Consider the following 18,321-nt stretch of genomic DNA (forward strand, 5'->3'; position numbering starts at 1 on the left):
TAATGAAAAGTTCTAGAATGAAAACACATTTTTTTTACCTTTTAGATTAAGTAGACATTTTTTCAAGTTAATAATGGAGTTATTATTTTAAAACAAATAATCAATGAACTCATTAAGATTGTTAATTCGAGCAGCTGTTCTAGAATTTCTACCACAGAGTTGAAGGGCATCATTTATTTTGCTTCTGGAAAGTGAAAATGCAAAGGACATAGAAAAACGCCAATCATTCCTTTTTTCTACCAAAAATTTTTCAGACTCAAATCCTAGAGCATTTGTGGTGTCCAGGAAAGCAAAGACTGAACTCTAGCATCACACTTGTGTGGCAGCTGAATACCAGCCTCCAAAGACATCCAGTTTCTAATCCCAGGAACCTGTGAATTCGCCCTTGAAGAATTCAGCAGAGGGCTGGGGCTGGGGCTCAGTGACAGAGCACTTGCCTCTTACGTGTGAGGCCCTGGGTTCGGTCCTCAGCCCTACATAAAAATAAATAAACAAAATAAAGATATTGTGTCCATGTATAACTAATAAATAAATAAATAAAGAAAGAATTCAGCAGATGTGATTAAGTTAGGTCTGTTGATGGAGAGGTCATCCCAGATTATCTGGGTGGATCCTAGATGTCATGACAAGTGTCCTTATTAAAGGGAGGCAAATGTCTGACTGGGAATAGAGGGCAGGTGATATAATGGTCTTTGTGGAAGGGAATTTGAAGAAGTTGTTGGCTTTGAAGATGAAGGGAGAGGCCATGGGCCAAGGAATGAAAGGCATTCAGCCCCAGAAGCTCAAAAAGTCAAGAACACTGATTCTCCCTTGCAGCTGCCGCGGAGGACACAGCACTTTGGTTTGGGCCTAGTGATGCTGATTTAGAACTTCTGGCCTCCAGAACTGCAAGTAACCTTCTCCTCCTCCTCCTTCTTCTTCTTCTTCCTCCTCCTCCCCCTCCTCCCCCTCCTCCTCCTCCTCCTCCTCTTCTTCTTCTTCTTCTTCCTCCTCCTCCTCCTCCTTCTTCTTCCTCTCTCTCTTTCTCTCTGTCTCTCTCTCTCCCTCTCTCTCTTTTTTTCCCCACTACTGGGGATTGAACCCAGATCCTTATGCATCCCAGTTAAGTTACTCTGCCACTGAGTAATATCTTCAGCCCTTTTTAAATTTTGAGATAAGTTCTCACTAAGCTGCCTAGGCTGGTCTAGACCTTGTCTCCCTCCTACCTGTGCCTCTCATGTTACTTGGAGTACAAGTGTATGCCACCACACCCGGTTAATTTCTATTGTTTAAAGTCCCTGAGTTTGTGATAATTTGTTACAGTTGCCATATGAGACTAACAGTTTTATGATTTCTGGGGAATTACTAAATGAGTTAGTGGGAATGAATAAGAATATAGAGGTATTATTAAAAGAGCAAATTTTAAGCAACAACAAAACAAAACAAAAACAAAAAAAACAAGAAAACCCTTGACTGTGTTAAATCTCAAGTGCTTCCTTTGTAAAGGAGATCAATAGAGCTTCCAAAGTATCCTATTTAAATGTATTGCTAGGCTGGGAGCAGGTTAAAAAAAATTCACTCCATATATTAGCAATAGTGATTTGTAGTAAAAAATCACTACAACCATAGGGATTTATTTCCAGTTTCCATTATACATTGGCAGCTCTAGGAGACAAGTCAGGTTCAGGTCTGTTTCAAGCATTTCCTTATTAAGGCTGAAGGAACAACCATTATCTCAGATGTGACATTCTCATGGCATAGGAGCTCCAGAGGGGTGGCAGAAGCTTCAGGATCTTTGTGTGAACCGGCCACACAGCTATTTCTGCTCATGCAATCGCTTGTGAGTTACATGTAAGTTCCAGGGTCAAATACACAATGGCTGGGGGGAAACTTTTCCTGAGGTGGGAGTAATTATCAACTGAACAGCACAGCCTGTCATATCCCTCTACCCTGAAAGAGTTAGCTCAACCACAGACTGGCACAGCAAGCAGAAAGTGAAAGTAGACCAGTACTGCAGCTGAGGGGAGACAGACCTTCCCTAGTGACTGAGCCTGAGTGAGTCTTCTGTATTGAGACTGTCACCAGGGCTAGAGTAGCCCCATAGTGGTGGTGTCCCTTGGTTCTTAGCAAAAACAAACATAGATCCACTTTGGCTTCCTATTGACTAGGATTAAATAAATAAAATGACAACCAAGTAAATTCCCAGTAAACACACATGGAATGAAGTCCCTATGTGTAAGAGTCAACAGAAACAATGAAAGGCATACCCTAAACTCTAGATATTTAGAATTAGCAAAATATAATCAGCTATGAAATGTTACTGAAATAAGATTTGTAAACACAAAATAAGAAACGGTCAAGTCTGGTTTGTCCCCTGGTTTGGCTCCCCAAGAAAACAAACAACAAAATGATAAGGCTGATTTGAAAAAATAACTACATAAAACATTTAAATACAATTGTTAAATTAAAAAAAAAACTTAGTTGATGGGTTAAATAAAAAATTAGACTCAATAAAACAGTTATGTAGCAAAATTGGAGAGAAATTTAAAGAAATCACTTGAAATGTAACATATACAGATGAGGAGGTAGAATATGTGAAGCAAGAAAAGAGATAGGAGGAGTAGAATGAGAAGACCTAACATGATTAACTGGAGTCCCAGAAGGGGAGAATGGAGAGAATGGAGAAGGAGAATATTTGACGAGAAAATATCTGAGCATTTTTCAGAAATGATCAAAGATTTAAATCCACTGGTAGAGAAAGTGCCAAGTACAGTGAGCAGAATAAAGAAAAATAAAGCCAGGTATAGACAAATTATAAAAAGGTAAGAACACCAAGAACCAAAAGCAGCTCAGGAAAAGGCAAATGGCTTGTGGAGCAACAATACTTCGACAAAAAGCTGACCATCCATCATCAACCATGGCAACTAGACCCAGAGGAAGGACATCCCCAGAGTGCTGAGAACAAACAAGACAACAACATAGACTTTGGATAAGACTATTTGTTTCTTAAGGATTTTCCTGTCCCCCAGAACTTCCCCAAATAAACCGAATGATATTAGTCACATTAAGATCATTTATCTGTAACCTGTCACATTCCACAAAGGCTTTAATTCTTCTCTTATGTAATTTCACCATCTACAATGGAGGAAAGTAGAAGTTTTCAGATGAACAAAGACTGAGTTTATTACCAATGAATCCTTTTTAAAAATTTTTTTTAGTTGTAGATGAACTCTATTTTATTTTTATGTGGTGCCAAGGCTCAAACCCAGTGCCTCACACTTGCTAGGCAAGTGTTCTACCCTTGAGCCACAACCCCAGCCTCTTACCATTGATTCTTTACAAAAGGAGTTTGAAAGGCTCTCTCTCTGGAAAAAGGAAAAAAAAAAAAAAGATCCTAAAGGATTATCTAAGAAGCAACAAGGGAAAAAAAAACCTGAAAATTATATTGGTAAAGGTTTAAAAAGCATAATATAATAATAATATCTAAAGTGGTGGTTTACCAAAAGAACAGATGGACTGCGGTGTAGCTCAGTGGTAGAACACTTGCTCTGTGCTCCATCCCTAGTACTGGACAAACAAAACAAAAAAACCCAAAACAAAACCTATATATCAATACCATGTAAAGAGTTAATGATTGAAAACAATGTTTCAAACTTCTTCAGATAGGGGATTAAAATATGAAATTTTGTTACCTCAGGCACACATGTAAAATGTCAAGTGTAACCTAGTAAAGGAATAGAAATTCACTGATTAAAACGCCAATCGGACTGGGGTTGTGGCTCGTGGCATAGTGCTTGCCTTTACATGTGAGGCACTGGGTGTGATCCTCGGTGCTACATAAAAACAAACAAAACTAAGATATTGTGTCCATCTATAACGTGTGTGTGCGTGCGTGCGCCAATCATGAAAATAAATACAATTAAAAAAAAACACAAGCATTACTCACTAATGAGACTCATTAAAAGAACAGGGAAAAAAATAGTAAAAATGTGGCAACAGATCTAGATATTTTAGAAGTGATAATGATTTAAAAACAGTGAATTTCTGTTACAACCAGTTAAAAGGCAGATAATTTGTCAGACTGGAAAAAACAGGAATCAAATGTCTATGTTTCAGATAATATTATTTTATGAGAACCATAATGCATAGCAGCTCATAAGTGTTCAAAATATATTAAAATGCTTAGCTATTTTTTTAAATATGTATATATATATATATATATATATATATATATATATATATATATATATATTTTAGTTATAGGTGGACACAATACCTTTATTTTATTTTTTGTGGTGCTGAGGATTAAACCAAGTGCCTCCCGTGTGCCAGTTAGGTGTTGAACCACTAAGCTCCAGTCCCAGCCCTAAAATGCTTAGCTTTTTTTATGCAAAAATTTTGGCTGTTTACAAGTCATTCTTTGTTACCCACCTGTGAATAGTCAAAATTCTGAAGCATGCTTTATTTCTTTAATCATGAGTACCCCCAAATCTTTAGATTTCTCTGTGTCAAGGAATGTTGCTAAGTTCCAAGATGACATTAGTTTGTACAAGTGCGTGGCCACCACCAACCTGTCTGCTTCCTGGGCTTTCTTTTCATAGAACACAACACGTCATCGAAAACTGAAGAGAAAATTACATAAACATGTGGAGTTATGTATCATTCTGCTTTAGGTTCTTCCCAGATGTGATTACGATACACATGATCTTGCTAAGACAACTCAATAATTTGAGAAGAGGCTTAGTATTTCAACGTTCCCTATTTCTGATTACCCATTGTACTTTAAAACTATTTCTGCTAATTTTTCATTTCTGATGATCCCAGTGAAGAGCATTTACCAAACACCCACAGTATCAAATCTAAAATGTAAAGGCAGCCTACAAAGGGAACAAAACAAAACAAATTCTAGCAGAGAACCTACAAATTATGGTTCTATTTAATTGTCAGATGGATGTGAAACTGATTGGAGGAAACTGATTGCTTTGGATAAAAGTGCTGAGTAATTTTACCCCCACCCCTCAAAGAAATTAGATTATTATCTGAGATTTCAGAGTGGTAGGTGGTAGATAAAATTGATGAGCCAGTCCTTGTGGTGCATGCCTATGATACTAGCTACTCAGGAAACTGAGGCAATAGAATCTCAACAAGAATTGGAGACGTCTGGGCAATTCAGTGAGACCTTAATCTCAAAAATAAAAAGGGCTGGGGATGCAACTCAGTGGTCACACGCTTACCTGACATGCATGAGGCCCTAGGTTTGTCCTCTGGTACTAGACAAAGCCTCTTTGCAATTAAAAATTTCTTCTCAATGTCCGGGTACCTGCTTTTCTATATCAAGGGTTCCCTCATACTGAGAATGGAAACTGAGACTGTGACATTTTTCTGATTAGCATTGCTTTGCTAAATCTACATAGGTGTATTTCTTGCATTTTGTCCCATGATACCCCCCTCCTCCTATAAAAGCTGTTTGTGCCCCTGAATATGAAGAGGCACAAAACCCAAATGGATACTTCACATTAAGTATATTTGTTCATATCCTACCTATTACACAAAGAATTTGAGTGTACTTATAATACATAATTTCCCCTAAATTGAAAAAATAAAGCAACAAAAAAAAATCAGGATCATGAAAAATATATAAATAAGAATCTAACTCCAGGCTAGAGGTCCCTAAATTTTGCTGTGCATTTGAATCACCAGGGGACCTGTGTGTATGTGTGTGTGGAGGTGGTGCTGAGGATTGAACCCCAGGGCTTTGTGCTTTTAAAACAACTGATGCCCATGTGGTACCCACTACTAATTACATCAGAGTGCCTGAGGGTGGGAGGCAAATGAGCAGTCTTCAAAGATCTCCAGGTGCTTTTTTCTTTTCAAGGATGGTATCTAGAGGCACTCAGAATGGTCTAGCACTTGACATACAAGCTTTCCGTATAGTATCTAACAAAATTAGGCTGTCCCAGGCTCCCAGTAATAGAATTGCTCACCTTTACACCAGGAAGGTTGGGAAGCACCCAAATCTGCTGGCTGACTTTTTTTATTTGTATGGTGAGAACCAAAGTTTTTATGAGATTGTCTAAAAAAAAACCCAAAACAATTTTAAAAAATACCAGAGCCTATGGTGGGTCCATGTGTGCTCAATGTGTATGTGACAGAATCATGTTTGCCTTTCTTACTGAAGAGCAGAAAATCCTTGAGAAAGTGTTGAAAGCACAAGCACAGAGTTAGAAAGCTTAAAAAAAAAAGGTTTTTCTTTTCTTCTTCTTTTTTTTTTTTTAGTAATAAAAGACTAAAAGGCTTAAATAAATAAATAAGAAAGATTCCCCAGGTGTTTTGTGTGCGGCAAAGTTTTGGAATTAAACTTTGGGCAAAGGGGAGGGAGGGATGGGGAGGAGACATAGGGGCAGGAAAGATAGTAGAATGAGATGGACATCATTACTCTAGGTACATGTATGACTGCACATATGGTGTGACTCTACATCGAGTACAATCAGAGAAATGAAAAGTTGTGCTCCATTTGTGTAAAATAAATCAAAATGCATTCTGCTGTCATGTATATTACAACAACAACAATAACAACAAAAAGGATTTGGGAATTATTGGCCTAGGCTGCTGGTGTCAGCCTTGAATGTATATTAGCATCACTGGGGATGCTATTGAAACTACTGATGTCTTCTTTCTTACCCTGAACCTTAAATCATGTCTTTTGTGCTGGCAACTGGGCATTTAGTCAATTTTAAAGCTCTGCAGATGGTTCCAATGTGTATCCAAGGTACAGAGCCACTACAGAGGGGGAAAGTTGATGCATAGTTACAAAAGGGATTGATTTTTTTATGGGATCTTTTATGGCTTATGTCCATAAAATTGACCCAAAGTTTCCTGGTAGCCAAAGTAAATAGGAAAACATAATCAGTAGAAACAATTGTGTCATCCACAACGGAAAAGCTTACTAGTTCCCTGAGAGAAAGCAAGCTTTCCCTCTTAAGTCTGAAATACATGTCTTGTTTGAGTCTTCTTACCGGGGATGTTGAATGATGTGATATATCAACATTTTATAAACACTTCACAGTAAGTGATATATGGCAAGTTTCTTATGCAGTTTCTAATAACCATCCTTCCACTAAAGCTAAGGACATGACCCCAGATTTCAGGTGGGTACAGGTTGTTGGATTAGAGGGAGTGGGGCAGGGTGAAGGATGAGGGAAGGAAGAATGACAGCCTTCTAAAGTTCCCAGAGGATACATCCTCACCCAAAGAATCAGGCTGTAACTGTGCACCTCCAAGATTTTCTACCTAGTTTCAAATTGTAATCTTCCACCAGAAAAATTTAAGAATCTATGACTCCCCCCTCCCCCTGCAAAATATACACTTACAAATTTGACAGAGTTCTGGTTGGTGAGGGTGGAGAAGCACTGACTCTCATTTATAGGGGTCATAGGCAAGGTAAAAAGTATCTTAGAATTTATGTGTGTGTGTGTGCGCGCGCGCTTGTGTGTGTGCGCGCACTTGTGTGTGTGTGTGTGTGTGTGTGCGCGCGCTTTGGGCTTTTTGTTTATCAAAAGAAAAGGAATCTAGGTTTGAAAGGTCAAAAAGCTTTGGTGTGGAATGAACAGAGATCTGTTTTTGAAATGCTCCTCCATGAAGATCCACCCCCGCCCCCTCCGCGCCAATGGCATCTAAGCACTATGGACTTAATGGCTCAAAATGTCTGTAGAAGGTTTCTGAGTAGGATGCTGACTGTATGAGGCTGAGCCGTGAAAGGAAATCCATTACATGGCACACATTTTAAGCCACAGTCATGTCTCAGGGAATCCAAGGAAAGCTTAAGTTAGGATGAGTGTGCCCCTCTCCTTTGATCTGCAAGGCGAACAGCACATACTTGGCAATGTATTTGGGGACAAGCAAGATGATTCTTTCTGTTAAACTATGTGAATTCTCTCTTAACTTCCGTGAATGAAAGTCCTAAATGCACCTAGGTCTTTGATGTTTTCTTTTCAAAGGCAAATGACATGTTCTGCGTCTGTTTTCTTTTTGAACTCACAACTGCATTGAACATTAAATTTAACGGCTTCCTGAAAAAGTCGAATGACGAATTTCTCTCGCTTATTTAGTCTCTTGAATTCTTATGAATCTGAAGGATTAAATGAACTGCTTGCTAGAGAAACTGTAGCTGGGATGTGGGAAGACTCCTATGGTGGCTAATAAGACGTCTCAATCGTTTGCATATTCAAAGGATAACCTTAAACTTGAGTTTGATATTTCACGTTGCGCTTAAAAAAGAGCTGCCTTTTATTCAAAGAACCGCGCTGTTTGGAGTGGGTGGGTGTGTACTAAGCGGGCGCTGCGTCGGTTTTGTTCCCTGTAACGTTGACACGGGCAATGGCGACTCGCGGCCACACCGGGGCAGCCTCTCCCCGGCTGGCAGCCAGGCCAGGCGGATCGTATCCCGGAGTTGACAATGTAGTCAAACCCGGCTTGCTGGGGCTACCAAGAATTTAAAGGGGTCTGGAAACATCCTTTCCCCCTCTTTTAATAACTACCGCGAGCTCAGGGCTCTAGGTAAAAAGACCACCCGTAGAATTAAACGGACAGGGAGCTTATGTTGTTCAAAAAATCATCGCTCCTAAAGGTCCATTCCGCCCCCTCCCCAAAGCGGAGGGAAGCCGGGCAAGGGAGGGTCAGCTGGGTAGGCCAAGCTCGCCTGGGCACGCCCCTGATCCCGCGCCCCGAGGCCGGGTGACCCCCGGACGCCAGCAGCTGCCGGGGGTGGGGTGGGCGTGGGGCAGAACTCCACCACCCCCTCGGCCGGCGGCCCGCCCCCCAGCTCGGCCGGTGATTGGCTTGGGGGGCGCGTGTGCCCGCCCCGGCGAGCGGGGAGGGTCCCCTCTGGGCTCCGGGTGGGAGGAGGCGGAGGAGGAGGCGGGGAGAGTGGGAGCGGGGGGCGGGGGGCAGAGGAGCCGGGTCGCCGGGATCGCAGAGCCAGCTCGGAGAGGGGCGGAGAGCGGCCGGCGAGCGGGGAGGGCCGGAGGAGGGAGGTGCGGGCCGCGGGGAGGGGAAGCCCGGCGGCTGCCGCGCGCAGGGAGAGGCGCCGGGGCTACCGCCAGCCGCTCGGCGCGCTCTCGGGAGCCGCCTGTCCGCACGTCCCGCAGCCTTCCGGGAGGAAGCGGCGCCGGCAGCGGCAGAGGCTGCGCGCTCGGGCACCCTCACCTGCGGGCGCCGGACCGATTCCCCAGCGGGACGCGCGTTGGGCCGGGTGCCGGACCGCCTGGCCGCGGAGGCAGAGGAAGACCCGGCGGCCCGCGCCGCAGCCCAGCAGCCCCGGATCGTCTCGGACCCCGCGCAGGGCGCCGGCTCCATGGCGACCGGGCTCGGGGAGCCGGTCTACGGACTTTCCGAAGACGAGGTGAGCGGCACCCCCTCCCGCCCGGGACTCCCCGGGGAGTTCCGCCCCGCGCCGGCAGGGGAGGGATCGGGGCTACCCCTGGGCTGCACGTCTCCCGAGCCTGCAGGGGGGCCCCAGAAACAGGAGCGCCCGGGAGCAGGGTCGGGGGAGAGGGGCTTGGGTCCTTTTCCCCTCCAGCCGAGCGCATTGTTTGTAAATAAAGCGGCCCGACGCCCTTGGAACCCCGGTTCACTCCGCCTCTCCCCGCTTTTGGGATGGGCTGAAGGCTCTTGTGTCTCTTTGCCCCGCGGGTCCCCTTCCTCTCTGAGCCTTGTCTCCTGAGGCTGTTGGGCAACTTTGCGCCTCTCGTCCCTGCAGCCCGGAGTCCATGATGCGTGTCACGTCTGGGTCGCGGCAGGAGACCCGCGCGGTGCGGGGGATCAGGGGCTGCGGAGGACCCTGATCGTTCCCCCCGGAACTTTCTAAGGATCCTGTCTGCAGGCTATCAGAAGCGTGTGTGTGCTGATCCTGGTGGTAGTGGGGGAGACGCCGGGAGCTGCGTGTGGCCGTTCCTCTGTCTTGCAAAGTCTGAAACCTGGATTGTGCATTTCGGAGCCTCTTTTTTGGTGGAGGGCCCAACGAAGGTGGCAGGTGCTGCTCGAAACTTGGAGGAAGCCTGCAGTCCTGCCAACCCCCCTCCCCCAACCCCAAGGATTTAAAGCCCGGCACCTCCGGGGTGGGTGGAGAGAGGAACGCTCCATTGATCTCTTTTATTAATAAAGCGAATGTAATAAGCCACGCCCCCAAACGGTTGGTTTCATTGGAAAGGGCTTTGTTTTTTACCCTCACTCTCTCCTCCGGTTTCCCACTCCCCCTTTTGAAACAATCCTGCTAAATCACTGCTCAGCCCTCTCTCAACCAGCTACGCTCGGCTCTTATTGGTGTGTTGCTCTGCCAAAAAGGGGGGTGGGAGGCCTGTCTCGGGCGCGGCGTGACAGGCAGACTGGATGGAGCAGGTAGGAGTGGTTTGCCATCTGGCGGGGTGCGCGCCCAGGTCTGGCTCCCCTTTCGAGAGGTGAATTTACAACCCTTGAAGCATTACTCAGCAGGGAGGTATTTCCTATCCTGGTTGTGCATTTCGTGAAAAGTTGATGCCTGGAAATTCGGGCTTTCTCGATTTCTCTTTTCTTCTCCTCCCTTCTTTCTTTCTGAGGCTCCCTTTTCTCTAGTTGTGGGGGTGGGGTTTAAAGAGAGGCTATTATCTCAGACGGGCTCACGCTATGGCTTCTATGGCTTCGCTCTCAGCAGCTTTCCTACCCTGCCACGGTGTGTGTGTGTGTGTGTGTGTGTGTGTAAGTGTGCAATGCAATGGGTATCTTGGGGTGGGGAGGATGTGTAGGGGGTGACTTTTCTCTGACGGTGCTAAGCTAGTCTTGCTGGGGTGTTTATCAAAAATCGAGCACCTTTTGTCATTTTGCCATGTTTTGCTTGAGTAAAATACTTTCCTTTTTTTTTTCCTTTGCGTTTTTCCCTGGAGCTGGGTGAATGTAGCATTGTTTTGTTTACCCTGGGGTTCTCCTCCCTCCTGGATCCTCTCCTTTCCCTTGCATCCTCCACTTCTTCATTTAATGAGGATCAGTAGAGGGCAGCCGGGGAGCTCTTAGAGGTGCAGAGGTATCGACATTCCTGAACAAAGAGCCGCTTGGGTTAAGGTGTGGAGGGGGATGTGGACAGCTGTGTTTCATCTCAGGTTTTTAAAAACATTTTGAATAACATCATTTTTAAAAGCTCCCTGAAAAAATATTTTAAGAATGTTTTGGGAAATGCAACTGGATAAGCAAATCACATTTATGTTATTGTTGTTAGTGCTTTGTTTACATTGGCAGTGGTGTCAGATTCTACCTAGAGTGCATCTTGCCACTCTTGTCTCAATGAGTCAATGCTGATCTGAACTGGTGAGAAGTGTGAAAGTGAGGGAGACATAGGAACCGAATCTGAGTCAGGGTGGGCTCCCTATGACTGGCTCACTCCTGCCTGTTGCCAGAGGGTGTTGGGGACCATACAGGTAATAGCAAGAGGTGAAGAAGACACCTTTTATTAGTTATTGCTGGTACTGTTTAGTTCTACACACATTATATTACACAAGACAAGTCTCATCATTCTTTCTTTTCTTTTTTTAGCCTTTTCCTACTAGTGAAAAAATAAGCCTGGGCTATTTTGATAATTTCACATTTCTGTAATACTTGGTTTTTATGGGAGTTTTCACGCTGTCAGGTTGCCTTCCTGAGAACAGGGAAAGCCTTCATAGAATACTAACAACAAATTGTTATCTATTCACAGCTAGTATTGTCTCCCTGAAATAGTCTAGGTAAGAAAACAAATGGAAGATTTTGACAGTCTTTGAAAGTAGAATGCCTGCTAAAAAAAACAGCAGGGTGGGTTTTCTGAGGTGTGTTAAATATGTGTGCCCTGCAGTCTGCAGACTTAGTGTGCTGCAGAACATCACACATGAAGGTATTTTTGGTTGCTGTAGAGAAGAGCACACTTATAAATCTGTTAGAAACATAGGCACCCACACCTAGCAGATTTCTTATATGTAAATTTGTTACTTTATTTGAGGTTGATGGAAAGTGTTATGTATTTAGAGTGCACTTAATTATTTACCATTGTATAAAGACTGTTGAGTTCTCTGTACTTTAGTGAAGCATAGTATTAACCTAGAACATGAGTTGGGGGAGGGTACCAAAGCAGGGTGGTGGGTATTATTCATCAGCTATCTCATTTGTAGAATGAAAAGGATTAAGATGTAGGCTTTGCTTATGTGAATGTATGTGTGGTTTAATTTCTGTAGTGTGTTTCTGGGTGACCTTCCTCTGGTGAGTTATTCATATTCACTTGGATTTCAATCACATTAGTTTAGGGAACCAAATTTGAAATCACCATCAGATGAGTTTTGGTGTTGGAGGGATTAGCCGTTGAACAAAACTTCTTATTCATGGTTGAGGATTAGATTTGGAATAGGAGCAGTTTGGACTAGTTTCTGCATCTGGCTTGGGGCCTTCGAGGTCTTTTTTCTACTTTCTATTTATTGTTGGACATCTGTAGCTCATTTGGGCATAGTTTTCTCATGAATGATACTGTTAACTTTCTGAAATCTTTTATTACATCTTGAAGGGTATCTTTCATTGAAAAAAATTGTCTACTGGATGAAAAACTAGAATTTGTGTGACAGCCTTCTTTATAATATTAAATGGCATTTAAATTTTGGGGGTGCAAGAATGAGGCAAATGGCATATAAACGAAGGACGGGCTGACTTGGAATGGGACTTTGATTGACAGTGGCTGTTGTTCTGGATGACTCCTCTCCATCAAGTTCCACACTAAGCCTTATGCATACTATCTCATTTAAATTTCATTAAAAATCCTGGGTTTACAGATGCTGAATGAGAGTTCAGAAAGTGTAAGTGAACTGCATAAGGACACACAGCAAAAAGGTTATGAGACCAGTCCTGTTGATTCCAAAGCCATTTTTTTTTTTTTTAAACATGCTGAATGGTCTTTCCTTTCTTCCAAGCATCTTGAAAGGTCTTTGTAGCTAGATTATTCATGATGATGTAAAACACATACAAACATTAAGGGTTGCAATGTGATGCTCCTGGGTCAGATTTGACTAGGAATCTTGCTTAATGTCCAAGTGTGTTAAAACTTGGAAGCTTTCAGGAAAAATCTAGCTTTATTGGAGGAGCTACTTTCTCACCTGGCAACAATTAGTAGCTTCGAATGATGGCCCTTGGGATGTGGTGGTGTGTGTAGTTGCGACAGTATCCATTGCTCCTGATTGTTTTAAGGTATCTCTTTGCTGATTTGTATGTAATTATGAACTTAATAAAAAATATTTAAGGTTGACCTTTGACATAGACATTTATTTCACCATATTTATTTTAAGGTGCCATCAATTTTAAGATGCATCATTATTTTATGTACCACTAAGAAAAAATGCTGTCAGATTACATGCTGTCAACTTTATGATGCATGTTTTTTTTTTTTTCCAGAGATGTTAAAATATGAAAATAACAATGTTTTAGAATGGACAAATTATAGTAATTAGGAACCTGGGATGACTCCATGCCGTAGCCCCAATCATTCAACTCTTTTTTTGAATGTTGAAGTGTGAACCCAGGACCTCTATCACTGAGCTACACCCCCACCCCCAATCCAACACTTTTTTTTTTTTTGCTTATTTTATTTTATATTTAAATTATTTTAATTTTTAAATTTGTTCTATCTAATCCAACACTTTTAAATCACCCTTTAAGTTGGATTTCTTTCTATGTCTGAGAAAGGGATAGAGGAAAATGCTTTTATATGAACATTCGCAGAGAAAACATCTTAAGAATAATTGTTAATTTTTAAAAAGTGCCTTGTATGGTTTTAAGAGACTATTTCATAATTCCTCAGTGCCATCTTTGAGCTGCAAAATGGTCAGGACAAGACTGCTTTTGGAGATTACAGTATAGATATTATTTGCACCTGAAGGTGGATGCTGAGAGGCAGTTTTCTCAAGGGAAGTAATTCTTGCCAGTCATGCCAACTGCACAGCCTGTGACAGGCTTGGCATGCTCTGTGAGATGCAGTATATCCAGGACCTGGGCCACCACTCTCAGAGTCTATGCCATGATTGCTAATGTTTTAAGAATATCTAAAAAGGGCTACATTTTGTGGTGACATTTACAAGTAGCTGTTTGTTTTTGAAGTGCTGGAAATTGAACCCAGGGCCTCATGCATACCAGACAAGCATTCTGCCACAGAGCTATACCTCTAGCCCAAAGCAGTATTTTAAACTGGCAGGTATTGTACATTGCTTTAAATTTAACACTCATTAATTTAAATTCACATCAAGGAGGTAGTATCTGTGAAATTTATACATTTTGATATTTTTGTTTATATTATTTTCAGTTTTATTAAATCAGAATTTTTGAATTATTTCATTACTGAAAAAGCAGTTTCCTTAACTGAAGGAATGAAAATAAATTTGTTTAAAGGGGTGAAGACAGTGGCCAACTGGGAATCTTTGGATGATTGCAACTTCTTTACCATGCAGAACACAATTTAGGGAAGTCAAATCTGGATACCTGGACTTTTATCCAGTGCAGTAGGTACTCCCCTCCCTAGGAAGCTTACTTGAGAAAGTTTGTTTTGGGATTCTGGAGAGCCTCAGTATGCTTGAGATATATTTATTCAGGAGAAGGATGAATAATCTTGGGGAAAAATCCCTGTGAATATGCCAAAAGCCACTGAGTTTTATATTTTAAATGGATGAAATGTATTAGATATGAATTACATCTCAATAACATTGCTTAAAAATGACTAATAGTTTTAGAATGTAACATTGCAACAAATATATAGTTCAAGAATGTAATATTGCAACAATACATAGTTCAAGAATGTAACATTGCAATAATACATAATTCTAGCTAAATTGCTTTCTGCATTGATTTGAGTAGAAGAAACTTTGTTCATTGCTAATTTAACCACCTCTCTTCCTTGTATAGTTATTTAACGTGGCATCAGAAAAAACATGGCTATATAGATTAGAAAGAGAGCATATTTCATTAAAAATTTTTGAACTGAAATCTTCTTACTAAACAGGTTTTTTTGGTTATCCTTGAATTTTGTGTAGCATCAGGATAAAACAAAACAAAAACAAAACAACAACACACACACAAAAAAAAAACCCTAAGCCTAACTTACGAGTTTTCAAACTTTTTATGTTGCAAGTGTTTGAATGAGTTTGTTTTACTTTTTTTTTTTAATTTAATTTTATTTTAAGAGATGAGGTTTTGTCTATGTTGTTCAGTTTAGCCCTGAACTTCTAGGATGAAGTGATCCTCTTGCCTCAGCTTCCTGAGTATCAGGGAGTCAGGCTTGTGCTGCTGAGCCAGGCTTTGAGATATTTGTTAACTAGCAACAAAGCAAACCTCACATTTATCTTTGGAAAGATCTTGTGAAGGATCAAAGTAATGTACATGTGCTGTCACCTGTCAGGATCATGAGTATTCCAGTGTTAGACTTAATGAAGGGCATGGAAAGTATAACAAAATGTTACTTTCTGTTTTTATATTGTTTCTCTTCCAGGTCACAGTATAAACAAATATATTTCATTTTCTGACTATAGGTGGCAATATTTGTACTGTTGACTAGTGTTACTGTCAGTTTGCTTGGTTCTTGTTGGTGGAATATGGAAATGAGAGCATGATTTAGAAATGTGAACAAAACGTCTAGACTTACAAAACAGCATTTTTCCCATAAACTTAAAGAATCAATTATTTAATGAAAACGCCCACAGTGATGTTTCTCAGTGGGCAGTATCAGGAACCATCAATTTTCCAGGTTTCCAGGGTTCCTCTTCTCCAGGTCATAGGCAGCTTTAGGAGCCAGGAACATGCATTTGGATTTGGGGAAGGAAGTCCCAGCAGCATCCAAGCACACAGAGAGTTGGATGCTGTCACAGTCCTTTCTTCTTGGACATGTAAAGACTTCTGAATACTTCTAGTTCTGTCAGGTGGACCTTTCCATAACTTACTGTCATTGACTTTGAGAAGCAATTAATGATTGCTAATTGCATGTTGGAGAGATTCTTGATACCTGACCAGGACTGTGGCTTGTGTCTTAGCAGAGAGCTTGGTGGTGTAACGACCTGGGCCACTTACGTCTTGCATATCTCAAATCTCATTAGAGTGTAATGTTTTGTTCAGAACCCAAGTGGTCCTCATGGCCTGTCCCTGTGAGGCCTTGAGGTGGGAAGAACTGTATTCCCGAAGTGTATCCGGGGTAACTAGCTTAAATTTGACACTTCAGTGGACTTTTTGTCCCTGACTCCACAGAGTCCTGTATTGATTCAGAACTCACTGAGTTTAATGTCAAGGCTCTCAGATTCCCCGACTGTCATCAAATTTAGTGTTTGGTGACTTCTTGGCAGGCGGGCCAAGAGATTTTGTATTCTTATACCTCTAATTCACCCAGAGAACAGGGCCATTCAAAGGTGAGTTTTCTTTTGGTGCAAGAAGCTATGAACTGCCTTGCTTCTGGTTTGGGTGACATCCCGTCACTTGGTCAGGGCTCTTGGGGTCCACAGTTTCCAGGTCTGCTGAAGTGAAGTGTTGATGGCTCTGGCATGTTTCTACCTCCTGTCTACCAGGTAGAGACCCTGCACCCTATCTTGAGGGGACCTGCAGTGACAAGGGCCTGGGCTGGGCCCTGACTGTTGGTCTTGCCTGTGGTAGCACAGTTTTCATATTCTAGTTACATTTCCCACTTCCAGCCTGACTCAAGGCCAGCCATCTCTTTGTATTTGGTGCGATGTTTGATCATGTTTTATAATTTAATTTTTAGTTTTGAGACAGGGCCTTACTAATTTACCAAGGCTGGCCTTGAACTTGTAACCTTCCTACCTCTGTCTCACTAACTGGGATTACAGGTGAGCAACATCACACCTGACTATAATTTTTAAAAAATTTTTTTTTTAGCTGTAGATGGACACAAAATAATACCTTTATTTTATTTATGTGGTGCTAAAAATCGAACCCAATGCCTCATACTCACTAGGCAAGCGCTCTACCACTGAGGTACAGCACCCTCCCCCCTATAATGTGTTTTTAAAGTGTATTGTAAAGCTGGGCTTCCTCTTGAGGGTAAAACATTGAGATTGTTGTAATAGAGTTTAGAACAGTGGCCAGCACACTCCTACCTAATGGGTCACACGAGTTGCTCCAGTTGTATGTCTGTTCTGAATGAGTGAAATACAAATTTAAACAATTTATTAGACTGGCCTCGTGATACAGTTTTATGTTTAGGTTTTGCCACGTGAGTGGTAGATAACCACCAATGTGAGAAGTCCAGTAAGGACAGGCTTTGGACCACAGGTAATAAAAGTGACAAAAAGCTTTTTGTTATTTTTTTCTAAGAGATTCAGGATGTGTATATCAGGTGGATTCGCTTTATTTACCTCTGTGTCTTTGTTTGTTTTTCAAGTTTTGGAAGAAATTTTTTTTTTTTTTTTTTTTTTTACAAAAATGAAAGCCAGCCTCCTTTATTTAGAGAATCACTTTGTTTAATGAGCACTCAGTGGCAACTTATGGTTTAATATTTTATTTTTGATTAACATATATTAATTGTACATATTAATAGGGTTCAGTGTGCTGTTTGAACACAGGGTGCAGTGATCAAATCCAGACTCCCTTCCTACCCTCCCCCATATTAACTATTTAGTAATGAGTAAAACGTGTGTGTGTGTGTGTGTGTGTCCCACTGGATTCAAGGTTGTGCATACTCGGGCATGACTCAGATCTCTAACCAGCCTTACTGCCTGCAGAACCGACAGTCTTTTAAAAACTCTGTGCCTTTGTTTCTGCTCTCCATTTTCCCCTCTCATTTAATAAGTGAGTTGGCTTTGGTTTCGTCATAATGCTGACTTCCTCAGCCCATTGTGGTTTGGGAAGGGAAGAGCTCGGGGTTTAAACTGAAAATCAGATTGCTTTCTTTAGTCCTCCTCTGATTTCTGTGCTCCACATATTGTGTAATACATGGATACAACCATGATTACAGTTGGTAAGTTGATTGTGAACTTGGTCTGGCCATCTGTGTCCCTCTCTTCCTAAAAGCCACAGGGTACAGGAATGTGGCTCTTAGGCTGAGCTGCATGGAGAGGGAGCTAAGCAATCTAGGCTGATCATCAGCTCTGGAGTATGTTTAAGCTGATTCTTGAGAAAGTGGTGTGTGCCCTGCAGGCCACGCCTGCCTTGGAGTTGAGGTCTTGGTTTTCATTGACTATTATTAGTGAAAGATGACACTTTAAGTGGGAGTCTGAGCTTTTGCTCCTTTTCTATGAGAAGTAAGATGGAGAATGCTACCGGGTATAGTCATGGGAGAGGGGGGTGGGGAGGGGGGATGTTGAAGAATATTTA

At 42.0% G+C, this 18,321-nt stretch overlaps 1 protein-coding gene across 3 annotated transcripts in view; it reads left to right on the top strand.

The window, feature by feature from the left end:
* The first annotated feature begins 9,054 nt into the window (after positions 1-9,054).
* Nedd4l (NEDD4 like E3 ubiquitin protein ligase) overlaps positions 9,055-18,321 on the top strand; it is a 316,988-nt gene continuing 307,721 nt past the window's right edge. For 2 of the 3 annotated variants that reach the window (XM_046419506.2, XM_046419507.2), the window contains exon 1: positions 9,057-9,379. In XM_046419506.2, coding sequence (XP_046275462.1) covers positions 9,332-9,379 — 48 coding nt within the window. In that variant the 5' untranslated portion in view covers positions 9,057-9,331. Of the gene's footprint in view, positions 9,380-18,321 lie in introns of all 3 variants that reach the window. The other variant, XM_046419505.2, reaches the window with a different exon arrangement.

The sequence above is a fragment of the Marmota monax genome, unplaced genomic scaffold, assembly GCF_021218885.2.
Source record: "Marmota monax isolate L192 unplaced genomic scaffold, Marmota_monax_Labrador192_F-V1.1 WCK01_AAM20220418_F8-fsc00088, whole genome shotgun sequence".
Taxonomy (NCBI): Eukaryota; Metazoa; Chordata; class Mammalia; order Rodentia; family Sciuridae; genus Marmota; species Marmota monax.